General features: G+C 35.9%; 1 protein-coding gene across 2 annotated transcripts in view; it reads right to left on the bottom strand.

The window, feature by feature from the left end:
• Positions 1–16,989, bottom strand: part of LOC123531744 (UPF0415 protein C7orf25 homolog) — a 32,261-nt gene extending 15,272 nt beyond the window's left edge. The window contains exons 1-7 of one of the 2 annotated variants that reach the window (XM_045312982.2): positions 16,953–16,989; positions 14,175–14,260; positions 13,234–13,345; positions 7,878–8,112; positions 5,432–6,550; positions 3,344–3,528; positions 659–739 (exon numbers count right to left, since the gene is read on the bottom strand). In XM_045312982.2, the coding sequence (XP_045168917.2) occupies positions 659–739; positions 3,344–3,528; positions 5,432–6,550; positions 7,878–8,112; positions 13,234–13,345; positions 14,175–14,236 (1,794 nt within the window). In that variant the 5' untranslated portion in view covers positions 14,237–14,260; positions 16,953–16,989. Of the gene's footprint in view, positions 1–658; positions 740–3,343; positions 3,529–5,431; positions 6,551–7,877; positions 8,113–13,233; positions 13,346–14,174; positions 14,261–15,677; positions 15,832–16,952 lie in introns of those variants that run through there. The other variant, XM_053517212.1, reaches the window with a different exon arrangement.

The raw sequence follows: 16,989 nt of genomic DNA, 5'->3' as shown, positions 1-16,989 counted from the left end.
ATAATGTTGATTGGTATAATGATTATGTATGATTAACCGTTATACAAATAGAAATTTATCTTGACTAATTCTCACTGTAAGAGTCTATACTTGTTTAGAAATTTTCTTTGGCATATGTTCCCTTGCCAGCATAATATGCTATATAAAGTATGGTTTTGAATGAAGAAGGAAGAAGAAAATATTAGGACTCAAAAGTAAGAACTAACTTAATGACAATCTCTGCAGAGTTGGAATTTATGTCAGGAATACCTGTAGTTATGTAAAAAGTAAACTTTTATACGGAAAAACCGTTTGGACATAAATTTTGAAGTCAAGATTTAATTGTCGAAGGAACTCTTTATTTATTTGTTATTTATATTTGTGTTGATTTCAATACAAGACATTTAAAACAGAGCTGGAGTTATTCATCAATTTTGCTGATTCCTCATCAGCGCATCAACATCAGTCGCTGAGCATTTAGCTCTATCACAATACTACATCGAATGATTTCATTCCAGATTTAAGTAACTTCAGCTTCTAGCCACTTAGAATCCCTTAATCAAGAATTATACCATGATCGATAAATCAGAACTGTTCAAGACTTTATAAATCTTAAAGAAATATGTAAAGCTCGAGCATTGATAATGTTTTAAAATGTTTATAAACAAGTTGTTAATACCTGGTGCTCTGCTGCTCGTACAAAGCCAGAATTGGCCGTCACTGTAACAGCTCTTAGACTATCCCCAGTGCCAAATATAACCTAAATGGAATATGAAAACATATCAAATTACTTCGAACTGTGAAAATGCATTCTTTTGTAAATAATAGCATTATCTTCCGTTCCAAGTTTTGTCCAGTTTCTATTGCAGAGATAGACCAAACGGAAGGAGGACTAGCAAAAGCAAGGCTTGTGCTATGCAATACCTAAGAATAATGAACATGTTATAGGTAATGAGTACTGCAACTGTCCTATAAAATTTAGTACCTTTCAAATGTATTCTCTGAAAAGTTCAAAGTTGGTTGAAATCTACAAAACCATACTTCTGTCAAGATGTGCATCATGGTAGAAGAATATATACATGTAAGTGACTCGTTATTGTTTTCAAAACCTTTGCGCCTACGCTAAAATAAAATTTCTGCACTACTTTTCTCTCCGAGCTGTGTTATGTAAATATCGAGATATTTTATGCAGTTTTTTGGCATTAAATTCAAATTTAAAATTCTTAATCAACTTTCTTTTTCCTCAAAACTCCAAGATGTGTCAATATTTTGTGATTAATCTGCACCAACAACGCTTTTAATTGAAATTCTAATACCAGTTCGAGAAACACTTTTGTTACATTCAATGCATTTTATGTAAAGAAACATCCATTTTCTCCAGTATGATTGACTTATTGAATCAACTGTTCGTTAACAAGCTGTCTAGAACTTAAAAGCTTTCATACCATATTTCAATGTTTGTGTAACATTTATACTAAAACAAGAAGCTGCGTTCAATAAACGCTTGATGCCCCCAGTGGCATCCTTGTCAATACAAAGCAACCCAAGTCCAAAATGAGGTCATGTTCAAGGTCAAGGTCAAACTGAGGTCAGGTGATGTCTGAAGATGAGGAATGGTCACAGGTTACATCTGCATTAGTATCAAGTCATTCTAGTTAGGGGTAATGATGCTAGATGAAACGGTCCCATTTGGTTAACCTCATACGGATGGACGAACGAACGGACTCCCATACGATTCATGTATTAGGTGGTCATTCCATTGTTTGAAGTTGTTTCTATTTTTAGCTCTACTGGCTCCTACAAGGGGCCAAGCATCCTCACTTAAACAAAATTGGGAGGGGACCTACAATAATGCTACTGACCAAGTTTGATGAAGACCCATTTAGTGGTTTAAAGCAGAAGAAGATGCTTAAAGATATTTCTATTTCAGCTCTAGTGGCCCCTTAAAAGGACCAAGTGCCCCCATTGAACAAATATGGCATAAGACCTTAAAATGATGTTACATACCAAGTTTGATGAAGTTTGAAATGTTTGACTCATGCTTCTGTATTACTATATCAAACATTTCATAAGAAGATGTCCTTTATAGATATTTCTATTTTAGCGCTTGTGGCCCCTGAAAGAGGCTACTGCACCTATTTAAACAAGTATGGGAGAGGACCTTGTAATAGTGCTACATATCAAGTGTAAATGTTCTTATAAGGGATATGAGAAGAAGTTGTTTAAAGGTGTTTCTATTTTTGGCTCCTGTGGCCCCAATTAAATAAAAACATGCCAGAATGCTACTGGCCAAAACTGGTGAAATTCTGACGAGTAGTTTCAGAGGAGGACGTTTAAGTAAAACTGTTGACGCAGGATGCTGGATGAAGGATGCAGGACCATGGACAAGAGATGACGGAAGCTGGACCATCCACCTATACTAAAAGCTCATCCAAAACAAAGTTCAGGTGAGCTAAAAATGCTTACACGAGTATCAAACTTAAAACATAAAACTTTTCAGCATTTTATGGCAAAAGATGACTAAATTTCCGAAAAAAGACATTTTTTGAATAATCAAAAACTATTTCACATATTTTTTAGAACACAGAGATAAATATCATGTTTTACCATCAGCTACCTTACAATAAACAAAATCACAGTCAAATGTTAATGAACGTTTCTTTTTGTGAAGTTTAGAGTAAAAAAAAACATGATTTAGGTCATGTGGCGACTCTTCCAGATTTTGATGGCGGCGGATCACCGAAGATGCCTTTACAGGTGTTATTTCAGGAATGGGCATGCATAGCAGTAGAACCAACAACCTTCCGTAAGCCAGCTGGACGTCTTTTTAACATGATTTTTTCTATACCAAAAGCACGGTACTGAACCAACATCGTTAAGGGCAAATCATTCAAAGTCAACGACCTCAACCACTGACCACAGAGGCCCATTTTAGTTCATAGTTTCACTCAATGTGAACTTGTATAATGTTAGTTAAAACATGAACTGTGTCGAAGAAATGTACAAACAGCAGTAATATGGAATGATATTCTATGGAGTCGTACATGTACAAATGTTTGAATCAAACTTCTGTACAATGTACTACTATATCTACATATGACACAGAATTGTTTTGCAAAATTTAAATCGCAAAAGAAAGTAATTTTAATTTAAAAGTTTTCTCATCATTTGACTACGCTCAGCTTTACCAGCATGCCAAGGTCTATATTTTTAGTTTTCAAAAATAATCTCATACTACATAATACAAAATTAAAGAAAGTAACTGTGATGTTGAGCCAATTCATAATTCATTATACGAAAAAAAACATTTATAGACAATCTATTCCATAAATATATTTTCATGTAATCAACACAATTTACTCACTTTAGATCTGTCTTTTATCTTCCCGGTCTTTGGAATCATTGAAGCCCTAAAAGATGGTTTGTCAGGTACTATGGTTAGTCTTGAAAGCAGCTCAGCAGCCCTTTCTTTTTCTTTTTGTCCACCAAGCGTATCCAGAATACTGTTAAAACTATCAGCTGCAGTCTGACACGTGTACAGGTCTTTTCCTAAGTATCAGATAAAAGGAAATATTTACTTTGATAAAAAAATATAGCAGTACAATTATGAAGGACTATCACTGGATATTTAAAAACACAATGTAAACACTAGGAAAATGACAGAGTAAAATGCTTAGGTTAATTCTAACAAAAAGCATGATTTTAAAGATACTGAAAGCCAGCAAGTTCAGTTAATATATTAACTAACTAATGGATGCCATATCAATATACATACTGTTCATAAGGAAATTTTCGCAATGTTTCAATCTTTGCAAATTTTCATACGCAAAGTCAAGAAAGTCATGAAATTTATCTTAGATTTCCGTCATTAGCTACATAAATTACTCGGCCGTTCCGGCATGTATATCAAAGTCTGTCTGTCCAAAACTATAATAAAAATTATATATTTTATCCATTAACGCATTACAGAGAAAAGATTTATTCATCGATTGCTGTAAAACTATCCCTAGAAATACTGATTATAAATAAGGAAGTGTTGCTTGTTGAATTGATAAAAATTTACAATATTGCGAAAAGTTGGATCACCAGAAGTTTACAGAAATCACAAACAATTTCCAGCCAGTTTTACAGTCGTCTGCTTTTGAATTTATAGTTTTGCAGAATTGTCCTCTAGGTGTGAAATTGCAACAATTTTGTCCCGCTAGATTTTCCAAATCTGTAGTATTACTTTTGCTTTGATATGGATGGCCAGAAAACAAAGAGCATCATTCTTTTGAAAACTAAAGGAATTTTGTGAAGGTCTGAGTTTCTAGAACTTTGGGAATTCCACTGTCAGAATTGATTAGTAAATACTTCACAATGCTTTCTCAAGCTAAAGAATTAATCTAAACAGAGTCTGATTGCTCCCTTTTAAACTTGGCCTTCACATTGAAGCTATATCTGTTTGTATCTCAAAAAGCATTTACCCCATCATCTTTGTCATATGTATGGAAAAGGTATTCCTTTAAACAGATTTAAAAATTACTAGCGCTTGTCTCAGTAAAGTTATATAAAGCATTGATTCTAATCACTATTTGCTACATAAATTACAAGACTTGAATTCAAACAGAGAGCATTTAGTGGTTTTACTCAATTTAGGCCTCCAAAACAACCTTCCACATACCCTTCAGCAAACTAAACCGAGTCTGAATGAGTAAGTTGTTAAATTAGAATTAACTTCAAAATATGACAAGGCAGTCTGAAAGACAGCTAAATCCCCCGCCACTGTTATGGATGGTGAAAGGGTAAAGATTTGACTGAGCTGTGACCTTGACCTTGAACTGACATGGCTGACTTATGAAATATACACATCATCTTGATGAGGTGATTATTTGACCAAAGTTTCATGAAAATCCTTCAAGGGGTTTAGAAAATACAGAGCTCAAACCTTAAACCTTGAGTTGTGACCTTGACCTTGAGTTGACATGGCTTACTCATGAGTGACAGACAAGTGACTGGAAGCCAATAACTTTAAACACTCTGGCACAGAGGATTCAGGTAAGTGAACACTCTATTAACAGTAGATGAAAACCCGCCCGCTTAGCTCAGTAGGTTGAGCATCGGTCTATGGATCGCGGGGTTGGGAGTTCGATCCTCGGGCGGTGCGTATGTTCTCCGTGACTATTTGATAAACGACATTGTGTCTGCAAACATTAGTCCTCCACCTCTGATTCATGTGGGGAAGTTGGCAGTTACTTGCAGAGAACAGGTTTGTACTGGTACAGAATCTAGGAACACTGGTTAGGTTAACTGCCTGCCGTTACATGACTGAAATACTGTTGAAAAGCGGCGTTAAACCCAAAACAAACAAACAAAATTAACAGTAGATGAACTGATAACATTACTGCATGTATATGAATGTTTGCATATGGGGTAACTTTAAAATATAAACAAATCTGAACAAAAATACAACCTTCTAGAAATGCCTGCAGTTTTGGAAGCACCGGGTCAACCCTCTCTTCTGCAGCTTGTTCAGACAGAATTTTCTCCCGAAATCTGTAATAACACCCTCCGTGAGATACAGCCGACACAAGGGTTATCAAAGCTGTTATGTCTAAATTGATTTTCCTAATTTTGTCAATGGAATTTATTTCATTATCAGCCAGAATTCTTCGTATTACATGAAAATCTAATACATGGTTCAGTAATAATTCAGAGCGAATGAAATGTAGCACGGATGTATTGTTCCATTTATCGAGATTAAAATCCTCATTCCTCATCGAGTTATTTGCCGAGTCATTTTTTGGCAGAAATTGCTTTTTCGGACAATACTGGGCTGTATCACAGGTCAACTGAGTGGTTTTCTTCAACTGTTCATCTATTGTCACAAATGGCAATCGTGTAATCTGTCTCTGAGAATCGGTAGAAATTAATGTTGTACTACAAGTCTCAGATAATATAGGATAGATTTCGTTTGTTACAGTGACTGTAGATATATCTGATGACGGGTACTGTGATTGCCTACAGGATCCTAAATCACTGATTTTCTCTGCTACAGCACTGTCCGATTCTAAACTTCCCATGTTTTGAGGCTGTTCTGTATCAAGTGTTAAATTGCTCTCACTTATATTGTTATCACAGCTTGCAGGAACACTTTCTGATACATCTGGTATCTGTCCACATGAATACTGTTTACCACAAATCAAACAATGGCCGGATAGATTCCTACCAGCGTCGAACGGTGCATGTTGATTATCATTGAAGCAAGTACAAATACCACCTGTATTTACTATTGGATCATTTTCTTCAGATCGAACTTCATCATCAGATGAACTACAGTTGTCCTCCTCAGAGTCGGTGTCCTCAACACTTAATTGTAACAATTTCATGTCGACGTCACTATCGACTGCAACAATTTCACCAATAACAATTACACCACATTTTTGTAATCTTTCCGCTATTGGACCTGTGACACCATTATAAAAGGCAAACACGACTTTAGGGTCCTGAAAATTTACTGGATGGACTTTAGAGCAAACAACAAAGTCCTTAGCTTGCATGACGATATCCTTCTCTCCGTACTGTCCTTGACCTTAAAACAATATAAACAGTCATTTACATATATATTGAACAATGTTAATGTTCGTGAATTTAATTGTCACATCATATATCATTGGATTTGTTCAACAACAGTGGTTTATACGATACTTTCTTCTAAAATAAAGTAAAGAAAAAAATACTTCAAATAAGGGCCCCTTCAGAAGTCTACATTTATCAGAGTGAAACCTATCATAAACTAGAAGGTGTTTTAGTCACAAAAACATACGCCTCCCCACTATATATTTCTTTAGCTTTTGTGCAGCTAAGCGGAACGTTTCAAAGATATGCACAACTAATACTGATCACTCCTGTGAAGTTTCGTCAAAATCTGTCCAGCAGTTTGACCTGTGAAAGCTGGATAAGATTTTTCTTCTTTTAGCTCTGGTGGCCATTTTTTGCAGCGAAGTGGAATGTGCTAGTGATATGCAAAACTAGGGTGGTACTGATCACTCCTGTGAAGTTTCGTCGAAATCCAGCCTGCAGTTTGACCTGTGGAAGCCGGACAAGATTTTTCTATCTTTAGCTCTGGAGGCCACTTTTGTGCAGCGAAGCAGAATGTGTTGGCGATATGCACAACTAGGCTTGGTACTGATCACTCCTATGAAGTTTCATCCAAATCCAGCCAGCAGTTTGACCTGTGAAAGCTGGACAAGATTATTCTATTTTTAGCTCTTGCGGCCAGTTTGTGCAGCGAAGCAGAACATGCCAGCGACATGCATAACAAGGCTTGGTACTGATCACTTCTGTGAAGTTTCATCGAAATATGGCCAGCAGTTTGACCTGTGAAAGCCGGACGAGCTTAATGCGGACGGACAGACGGACGTGCCACCAAAATGATGTAAGGGGCCCATTTCTTTTGTTGTATATGGGGCCCTGGCTCTATAATTTATTGTAAACGGATTGAAGCTATTGTTCTCTTTTGTTCTCTTTACAGTTAGTTGGCCCTCTCATGTTGCTTATTATTTATACAGACGGCCATGGCAAAAACAATATGTCTCCCCCACCTATGGGGGAGATATAACGAATATTTTCAAGAACCACATTAAAGTGCACATTGAAGTAAAGATATTTTGATTACATATTACTACTACCAAAGAACTATCCAGCTGGTTTGAGGAGGGTCAGTGGTTTTACCGAGGTGCTGCAGCCACTTGGTCCCTATATACCTATAAAACCACAAATTCTCAATAGATCATCTTCATTCATCTAATTCAGGAGGCATGTAAAAGGCAACTAGTTTTTATGTAAATGGGACAGTAACAATAAATGGGAAAGAAGACAACTAATTAACTCTTCACAAAATGATACAATGATATTACCTCCCCATATCAGATGCAATGCTTGGGCTTTTCTAGCAATGACTTTGAGCCAAATATGACCCCGACCCGCAACAACATCCATATGTAAAGCTTCTGTCCGTCCTGGACAGCTAAATGCTTGCAATATATGAGTAACGTTTGGCAGATTATCAGCAGAATGGAGGACGCCTGCATAGTGACTCAGATTACTACTGCGTAAATGAGTGACATCATATCCGCCTCGTCGTCGAGCAAGCTGAAATGGAAACAAAATTATACTGAATTTCTCCAAAAATAGTTCAAAATCAAGGTCGTAGTAACTCAGCACAACATACCAAGTTTAAGTTGGAATTTAGATAATAGGTCCCAATCAATAAACAAGAGGGCCATGAAGGCCCTGTATCGCTCACCTGACCTTACTGACCTAAAGATCATCAAGATTAACATTCTGACCAAGTTTCATTAAGATATGGCATTAATGTGGCCTCTAAAGTCTTAACTAGCTTTTCCTTAGATTTGACCCGGTGACCTATTTTTTGACCCGACATGACCCAGATTTGAACTTGACCTAAAGATCATCAAGTTTAACATTCTGATTAAGTTTCATGAAGATACAGTCATAAATGTGGCCTCTAGACTGTTAACAAGCTTTTCCTTTGATTTGACCTGGTGACCTAGTATTTGACCCCATCTGACCCAGATTTGAACTTGACCTATAGATCATCAAAATTAACATTCTGACCAAGTTTCATTAAGATATGGTCATAAATGTGGCCTCTAAAGTGTTAACTAGCTTTTCCTTTGATTTGACCCGGTGACCTAGTTTTTGACCCAACATGACCCAGATTCAAACTTGACCTAAAGATCATCAAGTTTAACATTCTGACTAAGTTTCATGAAGATACAGTCATAAATGTATCCTCTAGAGTGTTAATAAGCTTTTCCTTTGATTTGACCTAGTGACCTAGTTTTTGACCCCACCTGACCCAGATTTGAATTTGACCCATAGATGATCAAGATTAACATTTTGACCGAGTTTCATTAAGATATGGTCATAAATGTGGCCTCTACAGTGTAAACTAGCTTTTCCTTTGATTTGACCTGGTGACCTAGTTTTTTATCCTACATGACCCAGATTCAAACTGGATCTTGGGATCATCAAGATTAATATTCTGATCAAGTTTCATGAAGATACAGTCATAAATGTGGCCTCTACAGTGTTAACAAGCTTTTCCTTTGATCTGACCTGGTGACCTAGTTTTTGAACCATGATGACCCAATATCGAACTTGTCCAAGATTTAATCGAGGATAACAATCTGACCAAGTTTCATTATGATCGGGCCAAAATTGTGACCTCTAGACTGTTAACATGCTTTTGCTTTGATTTGACCTGGTGACCTAGTTTTTGACCCCAGATGACCCAATATCGAATTCTTCCAAGATTTTATTGAGGGTAACATTCTGATTATGTTTCATTAAGATTGGGCCAAATATGTGACCTCTAGAGTGTTAACAAGCTTTTCCTTTGATTTGACCTGGTGACCTAGTTTTTGACCCCAGATGACCCAATTCCAAACTCGTCCAAAATTTTATTGAGGGTAACATTCTGACCAAGTTTCATTAAGATTGGGCCAAAATTGTGACCTCTAGAGTGTTAACAAGCTTTTCCTTTGATTTGACCTAGTTACCTAGTTTTTGACCCTAGATGACCCATTATCGAACTCATCCAAGATTTTATTGAGGGTAATATTCTGACCAAGTTTCATTAAGATTGGGCAAAAAATGTGACCTCTAGAGTGTTAACGGTCAAATTGTTCATGACGGACGGACGACGACGGACACAGGGCGATCACAAAAGCTCACCTTTGAGCACTTCATGCTCAGGTGAGCTAAAAACATTAAGTTTGATATTACATACGTATGTTAGTAAGAATTGGAGAAGAAATGACTGTGGTAGCTTAACCATCGACCTTCTGTAAGCAAGATTAATGACTTCCTCAAATGAAGAATTCAATGCTCCAAGTGAGGATTGATAGGTGAGGGGCAAGTGATTCAAAGTCTGAGCGACCTTAACCACTCGGCCAAGGAGGCCCCTGACTGTGATAGAGTACAAACATACTATTAAAATAATTATGGAATTTTTGGAAAATTCACTGGCACATAATACAAAACCTATTATTCCTATCTGACCTATATTCGGACTCAAAAATTCTGGATTTTTTTTTGTTCTGTTTTGTTTTGTTTGAATTTAACGCCGTATGTAACGGTGGGCAGTTAACCTAATCAGTGTTCCTGGATTCTGTACAAACCTGTTCTCTGCAAGTAACTGTCAACTTCCCCACATGAATCAGAGGTGGAGGACAAACAACACAATGTCTTTTATCAAAACATCATGGAGAACATACGCCTTGTCTGGGGATCGAAATCACAACCTTGGGATTCATAGATCTGCGCTCTCCCTACTGAGCTAAGTAGGTGGGCTAAAACAGTCTGTGTTTGTATGTAATATGAAGGTGCTGGATCACAAACATAGCGAATATGATAATTTTAGGATAGCTGTTTATCTAGTTCTGGTGTACCAAAATCCACTAGGCAACAACTAAACAACATATTCTTATTTCTTTATAATGAGCTTCCGTTTCTATATCACATTAAAGTCAACATTTTCAAATATGTTAAATATCTGGCAAACATTCAGATAAAAAAAAATAATTTCAGATTCTGGAAACATTCCTTCATTAAAATATCATTTTGTCAATCCCTCTGGAAATGTGACTATCTCACTAGAAAAAAAAACATTTGAGCCGCGCCATGGGAAAACCAACATAGTGCGTTTGCAACCAGCATAGATCCAGACCAGCCTGTTCATCCGTACAGTCTGGTAAGGATCAATGCTGTTCCCTTTCAAAGCTTATTGCAATTAGAGAAACCGTTAGCGAACAGCATGTATCCTGACCAGACTGCGTGGATGCGCAGGCTGGTCTGGATCTATGCTGGCCACAAACGCACTATGTTGGTTTTCTCATGGTGAGGGTCATTTTGAAAGCCCCTAAGATATGGCCAGGGAAATGGTAAGTCAGGCAGACAAGCAAAGTGATCTCCATTGGGCTTTTGCTGTAATGTAGATCTACTATGCAACTGCATCATGTTAAGTTGAAATCTGAAGGATATACATTAAACTACTGGTCTCTCCTCCTTGCGACCGACCATCATTTCTGGGGTTTTACATGTTTCAGATACGGACGGGATCTAAGTAGAACCAAAGGCCTTCCACAAGTCATCTGGATGGCATGCTCATATATGTATGACAACCTAAGCCAGGTGGCAGAGGTGAGGTTCGAGTGACTGGCAGTCAGCAACTTCACCCATATGGCAAGAGGGTCACATTTTGAATTCTGTTTATATATCCCATTCAATTAAATGGATTTTCATAAATTATTGAAATCTTTAAAATTTCAAAAGGTGTTGTTGTTTTTTGTTTTTTTAGAATAAAGCATATATTTTGACAATACTGGAATATAAAACAGTAAAAACTACAATGTCTGTATCAAACAAGCTAATTCTACAAGGGTGTTACAGAAACTTAGAGGCACTGATAAAAACTATTTCCCTCCGCTTTTTCGCGGGAGCATTTATCTTCCATAAATTGTTTCCCACTGGGGAAAAGATCACGTTTTAATGTCGTTCTTTTAAAAGACGCCTTGTTTTATTCACCAAAACAGATGGAGCCCTAAGAGAAAATCATTACAAATGCCAGATCCACTTCAAGCAAAATTGAAAGAATCTAAATCTTCCTGACAACTTCATTGGAAAATGTTAACTGAACAGCATTAATTTTCCCCAGCACACAAAAAAAATCCCGATTTGATCAGATTAAAATCTTATGAACGATGTCCTGACTGATAAGATATCAGCTGCTCAACCCTGAGGTCGGGACTACTGTTCTTAAGGTTTTAGACTGCTGTGTTATCTTCAGATGACACCAGTAACCAGAATTTTCCTTGATGAAATTAAATTTTCTTCACAGTAGAGTCATGGTAAATTAAAGTAATACTAGAATCTTTATCATTAAAGTACGTAGTTGCTGATCATGCTGATATTGATTGTTAATGAATAATAATATGATATCTGGATTAGGACAATTATAACCAATTTGCTTTTTCTTTTTATTGAGTTTAAGATTGTAGACAAGATGCTTGAAGGGAATAATGTCATGATAAGATATTGTAGAATTAATGTTACATGCTGTATCACGGTCTTACATATGAGCACATAGTGTTGTATATCTGTTTTCTTTAGATAAATTTTCTTTTTCAAGACGGACTATCATTGATATTGATTCAGAGTACAGTCACAACATGCATCATCTTCTATCAGGTTAAAGACCATGTTTTGATTGGTTTGCTGGGAGCAACCTACTATTTTGGTCAATTAAGATTGTAGACAAGATGCTTGAAGAGTATAATGTCATGATAAGATCTTGTAGAATTAATGTTACATGCTGTATCATGCATTACAGATTTCAGGTTTTGCCTTTCATTCCACAATTACATGATGCTATCATTGTGTTTCCCATGCATCTAGTCTACAATCTTAATTGACCAGGACAGAGAATCATATAGAGTAATTTAATCCTGAAACACAAATTCAAGATTGACTGCATTGTATGGAGCTAGATAAAGAATCAGTAAAATTGTGGGTATTTGACAAAGTCAGTACTACATGTAAAAATATTGAGCTGTTAAACCTCTAGACTAAGTACAAATAGATGAACATGCATTTAATACTTTAGGTGAAAGTGTAACGATTATTTCTCTATCAATAAAGCAATGATTTGAAAGATGTGTTTTCAAGAAACTTACAAGTATAGCTGTAAGTAATTTATCTAACACAGCCTCTACATGTTGGTCGATCTGCATAACATTTGGGTAATAAGATAATTTGTGTCATGTTACAAGAGTCAAAACAATTGCATATGTGTTACATGTAAGTCATAAGATAATTTCCTATGTTACGTTTGGGTCATAAGATAACTTTCTCTGTGTTACACCCGGGTCATAACTTTATGCAACACTTGGGTCATAAAGAAACATCTAGGCTCAGATTACATTTTGGAACATTTTTATCTACAAAACATCAACCTTAGAATCTTTGATTCATACATGTCATAGTCCTATGCACAACCTACTGTGTTCAATGGGCAGGCATTGAATAAAAACCTAAACAACTGATGCATACTGCAACTGCAATTATTACAATACTAATTCCTGTCAACCATTAAAAGATTAAAACAGGACTTTGCTTGCACAGAAAAATTCTTACCTTTTTAATCTGTCACTGTAAAAATATTTTGATAGATAAAGGGAGAGAACCTACCGATCTGAGATACTTTAGTTCTGCAGCACATTTACGTTCCAGTTTTGCTGCTCCAGGTATCTCGCTGAGTTCTTTGCATTTTTTAATCAAATGTTCTGCACATTCTGTATACCTGTAATAGGAATAATTCTGACTAGGAAAATAAACAAGAACTTCCAAAAGACAGTCAGACCTGGGATAATTAAAAATGTCTTAAGACAGTAAGTTTGACTATTTGAACCCCCTTCACATATTTATCCAAATAACATGCTCCTATAGAAGTTTAAGTTATGTAACTTGTACTGTGAGGTCAACTCTTGTTGAAAAAGAACTGATGTGGAGATTAAACCATTAGTGTACTGTTAACAAGGTTTCCAGTGATTTAACCAAGTGACCTAGTTTAAATTTTAAGCTCAGGCACCTCACTTTTCATTTTTATTTATTTTTTGGGCTTACATCGTACCGACACAATTATTGGTCATATGGCAATTTTCCAGCTTTGATGATGGAGGAAGACCCCAGGTCCCCACCGTGCATTATTTCATCACAAGCAGGTACCTGGGTAGAACCACCAACCTTCCGTAAGCCAGCTAGATGGCTTCCTCAAATAAAGAATTCAACGCCCTGAGTGAGACTCGAACCCACATCGGTGAGTGGCAAGTGATTTGGAGTCAGCAACCTTAACCACTCGGCCACTGAGGTCCCTACCTCACTTTTCAACTTTTTCAACAAAGAATTCATAAAGAAAAACATTCTGTCAAAGATTTATAAATGATGATCAAGTAGAAACTGTTGCTTTTAGAGTGTAAACTGTACTTTGTTATGATTTGACTATGTCAGTGACCTAGTTTAAGACCTCAGATTTAAACATGACTTAAATTTCATGCAGACAAACATTCTGGCTAAGTTTTATGATAATCAAATAGAAAATGCGGCCTCTTGAGCTTTAACAAAGATTTTACCTGTTTAAAAGACTGGTCTGATATGTTTCTTTATGTTCACTGCGTAAACATGCTTCAGCCATAACTAACTTTTAAATTACCAGATTCTGAAAAAGATACAAAGTTGTCAAAAAGTGGCAATTATCTAAAATGTTCATATATTAAATATCTCAAGAGAAGGAACACTTAGTAGTTGACATTTCACACTTGATTAGGAAAGTTATGGATACAAGGGTACTTTCAAATAAAAACAGTTGGAAACACCATCTTAGACTCATGCATATTAATTATAAACAGTCTATTTGCTAATGTGTGTTCATGCGTCTTCAAGTCATTCAATTGTGAAATGCAAATTATTAACAGCAGGCCGACAAGGAACAATAATTTGTATAGAGTATTAACCTGTGCACTGAATATTTGATTCAGTAGAAGTAGAGATTAATCTAATGAATATGCATGATCTAAAAATCTGCCAAATAATTACGTAATGAAATAGTCACTCAGTCTGGTCACATGATTTCAGAAGCAATTTGCAAATGCTGATGGGCAGGTTTGTGGATGCTTCCTTTCACTCATTTTTCACCTGTCTAGATCTTTTCCTTGCATTTTGTAAATTTATGCATATATGTAAATTTTTTGTGTGTGCTCATGTGTGTTGAAGATTTTTATATGCAAATATTAATTACCAGCTATAGGATGTATACACGCATTGAGAGTATAATATACTGACCAAAGGCTGGGGTTATGTTTAACCAAGTGGTCTATAGTGTACATTTAATATGTGTGTAAATTAAATGTGTGAGAATAAATGCCTACTGATTTTAATACTGCAGGCCAGCAAAATGCATATACAATGTACCTTGTGCACCAATAATTAACCTTGATATACTTATTACCACGAATGCCCAAATTTGAAACTAAATGAAAATGACCTAACAAATTTTTTCTCATTATCTTTACACAATGTGCTTAGATTTTTAAAAAAACTATTTCATCAGAATGATAAGTTTTTCTTTTTCTTTTACCCTGATCCTAACCATCAAAGAATTTAGCTCCCATTCTCTTTAGGACAAAAGTTGAACATTTACCATTTGTTTTGAAAAAAATATTCACCAAAAATACAAAGCTAAGATATAAATAAGTTAAACAAGAGTGAAATTTATCCTTTCAAACAACAGTTTTATTATGGATGAGCTGTCTGAATATAAGACTTGTGGTAATTAGTATACCCAGGATATAAAGAACAAAAACAGCTTTTTCATCACCGTCATATTAAACATCTGTATCTAGTCCAAATAATGTGACATCAGAACTGAGTGATTCTGAGATATTTTCATGACAGGGCAGAATACCACTCTTTACATCAAGACAGTAAAGACTTTTTCTGTGGTGAAAATAGATTTAGGTAAAAACACTACAGGCGTTCTACTTAAAACGATGAAATCGTAAAACAAAATAAAACTGAATCTATATTATGGTTTAAACATAATGCGTAAACACTTTATATATGAATCATTTGGCTACCTCACTGTATTTTCATGTCAGCCATCACACTCAGTTCAGCTGACAGTGTGGTTATCGTTTAAGTGACACGAAGCCTTGCCATGTAAGATGTGTGTAAACTTTAGGGTGCATTGTTTAAAGCAGTGGGGTTTTCTAGGGGTACGGACCTCCGATTTTCTAGAGATTAAGGTCATTTACATTTCAAATTTTGTTAAAAATGAATAACAATAAGAATTCCCGATTCACCTTAACTTGGGTCAAATGGTTACAGATAACACGTTCACCGATTTGTTACATTTTCTTCGAACGTAAATAACCGAGGAACACGAATAAATCATGATGATTCGACGGGCAGAAAAAAAGAATAAAGATTTTAACAAAAAAAGTTAATATCTTGGGAAAAAATATTTGTAAAGATAATTAACCCTTAGGTAGTTATGTTTTCCACACATTTGGTAGCCGTTACGAGATACAGGTGTTTTCACAAACAGTTTCTTTACTATGTCGGTGTAATCGATATTAACAATCAGTTCCACGCCGATTATCATTACATCTTGTTAAATAACAAATAAATAGGTGCATATTATTATGCTTCATTATTTTTCTGCTGAATTCAAATGAATTCATTAAGGGTTACAAGCACTCATTTATCTGTTATCAAAAGTTTATTTTACAACAAACTTATCGGCACGAAACAGTGTATTCATTTGGAGTTCCTCGGTTATTTAGGTTTTGAAAGAGATCTTCGAAGGTAAACAATCGGGTGAAAGCTGGTATCTGTAAACCATTTAGCTCTAAGTTTTAAGTGAACACTGACCAGTTAAGTCTTATTTTTTATTTCATTTTCAACAAAATTTAAGATATATATAACCCTACATATCTAGAAAAAGGAGGTCCGTACCCCTAGAATAAGGTTCTAGAGGTACGGATCCGTACCCTAGACACTTCCTTTTCTTAAAGGCAGTGGCTAGAGAAACAGAATCGGTTCCCCAGACAGCGAACTTATTCGTTGGGAACCGGTTCTCTAGCCAAAATACTGTGCATAGGCTAGGGAACCGAAATTTTATTTCTATGCACAATACTGCCGAAATCCACTTCATGTCATTCATGGGTCGTTGCTTAGCGAGATTCATATTCTCAAGCAAACTTTGAAGTATTAAAGATATTTCTGTTGCAGCCATTACTTTTTCTTCCAATATCAAAAAGGAAAGAACAGAATAATAACTTTAAAACGTTGTGACACTCTCTAATAATGCGAAATTTTGCTTTAAAAATTGAGGAAAAAGAAGCACATACATCAACTTCCCAGGCGTTTTTACAGAGCGTTTCCACT

The sequence above is a fragment of the Mercenaria mercenaria genome, chromosome 11 (genome assembly GCF_021730395.1).
Source record: "Mercenaria mercenaria strain notata chromosome 11, MADL_Memer_1, whole genome shotgun sequence".
Classification (NCBI taxonomy): domain Eukaryota; kingdom Metazoa; phylum Mollusca; class Bivalvia; order Venerida; family Veneridae; genus Mercenaria; species Mercenaria mercenaria.
The sequence above is the reverse complement of the archived record's forward strand: the minus strand, read 5'-3'. Positions and strand labels throughout refer to the sequence as shown.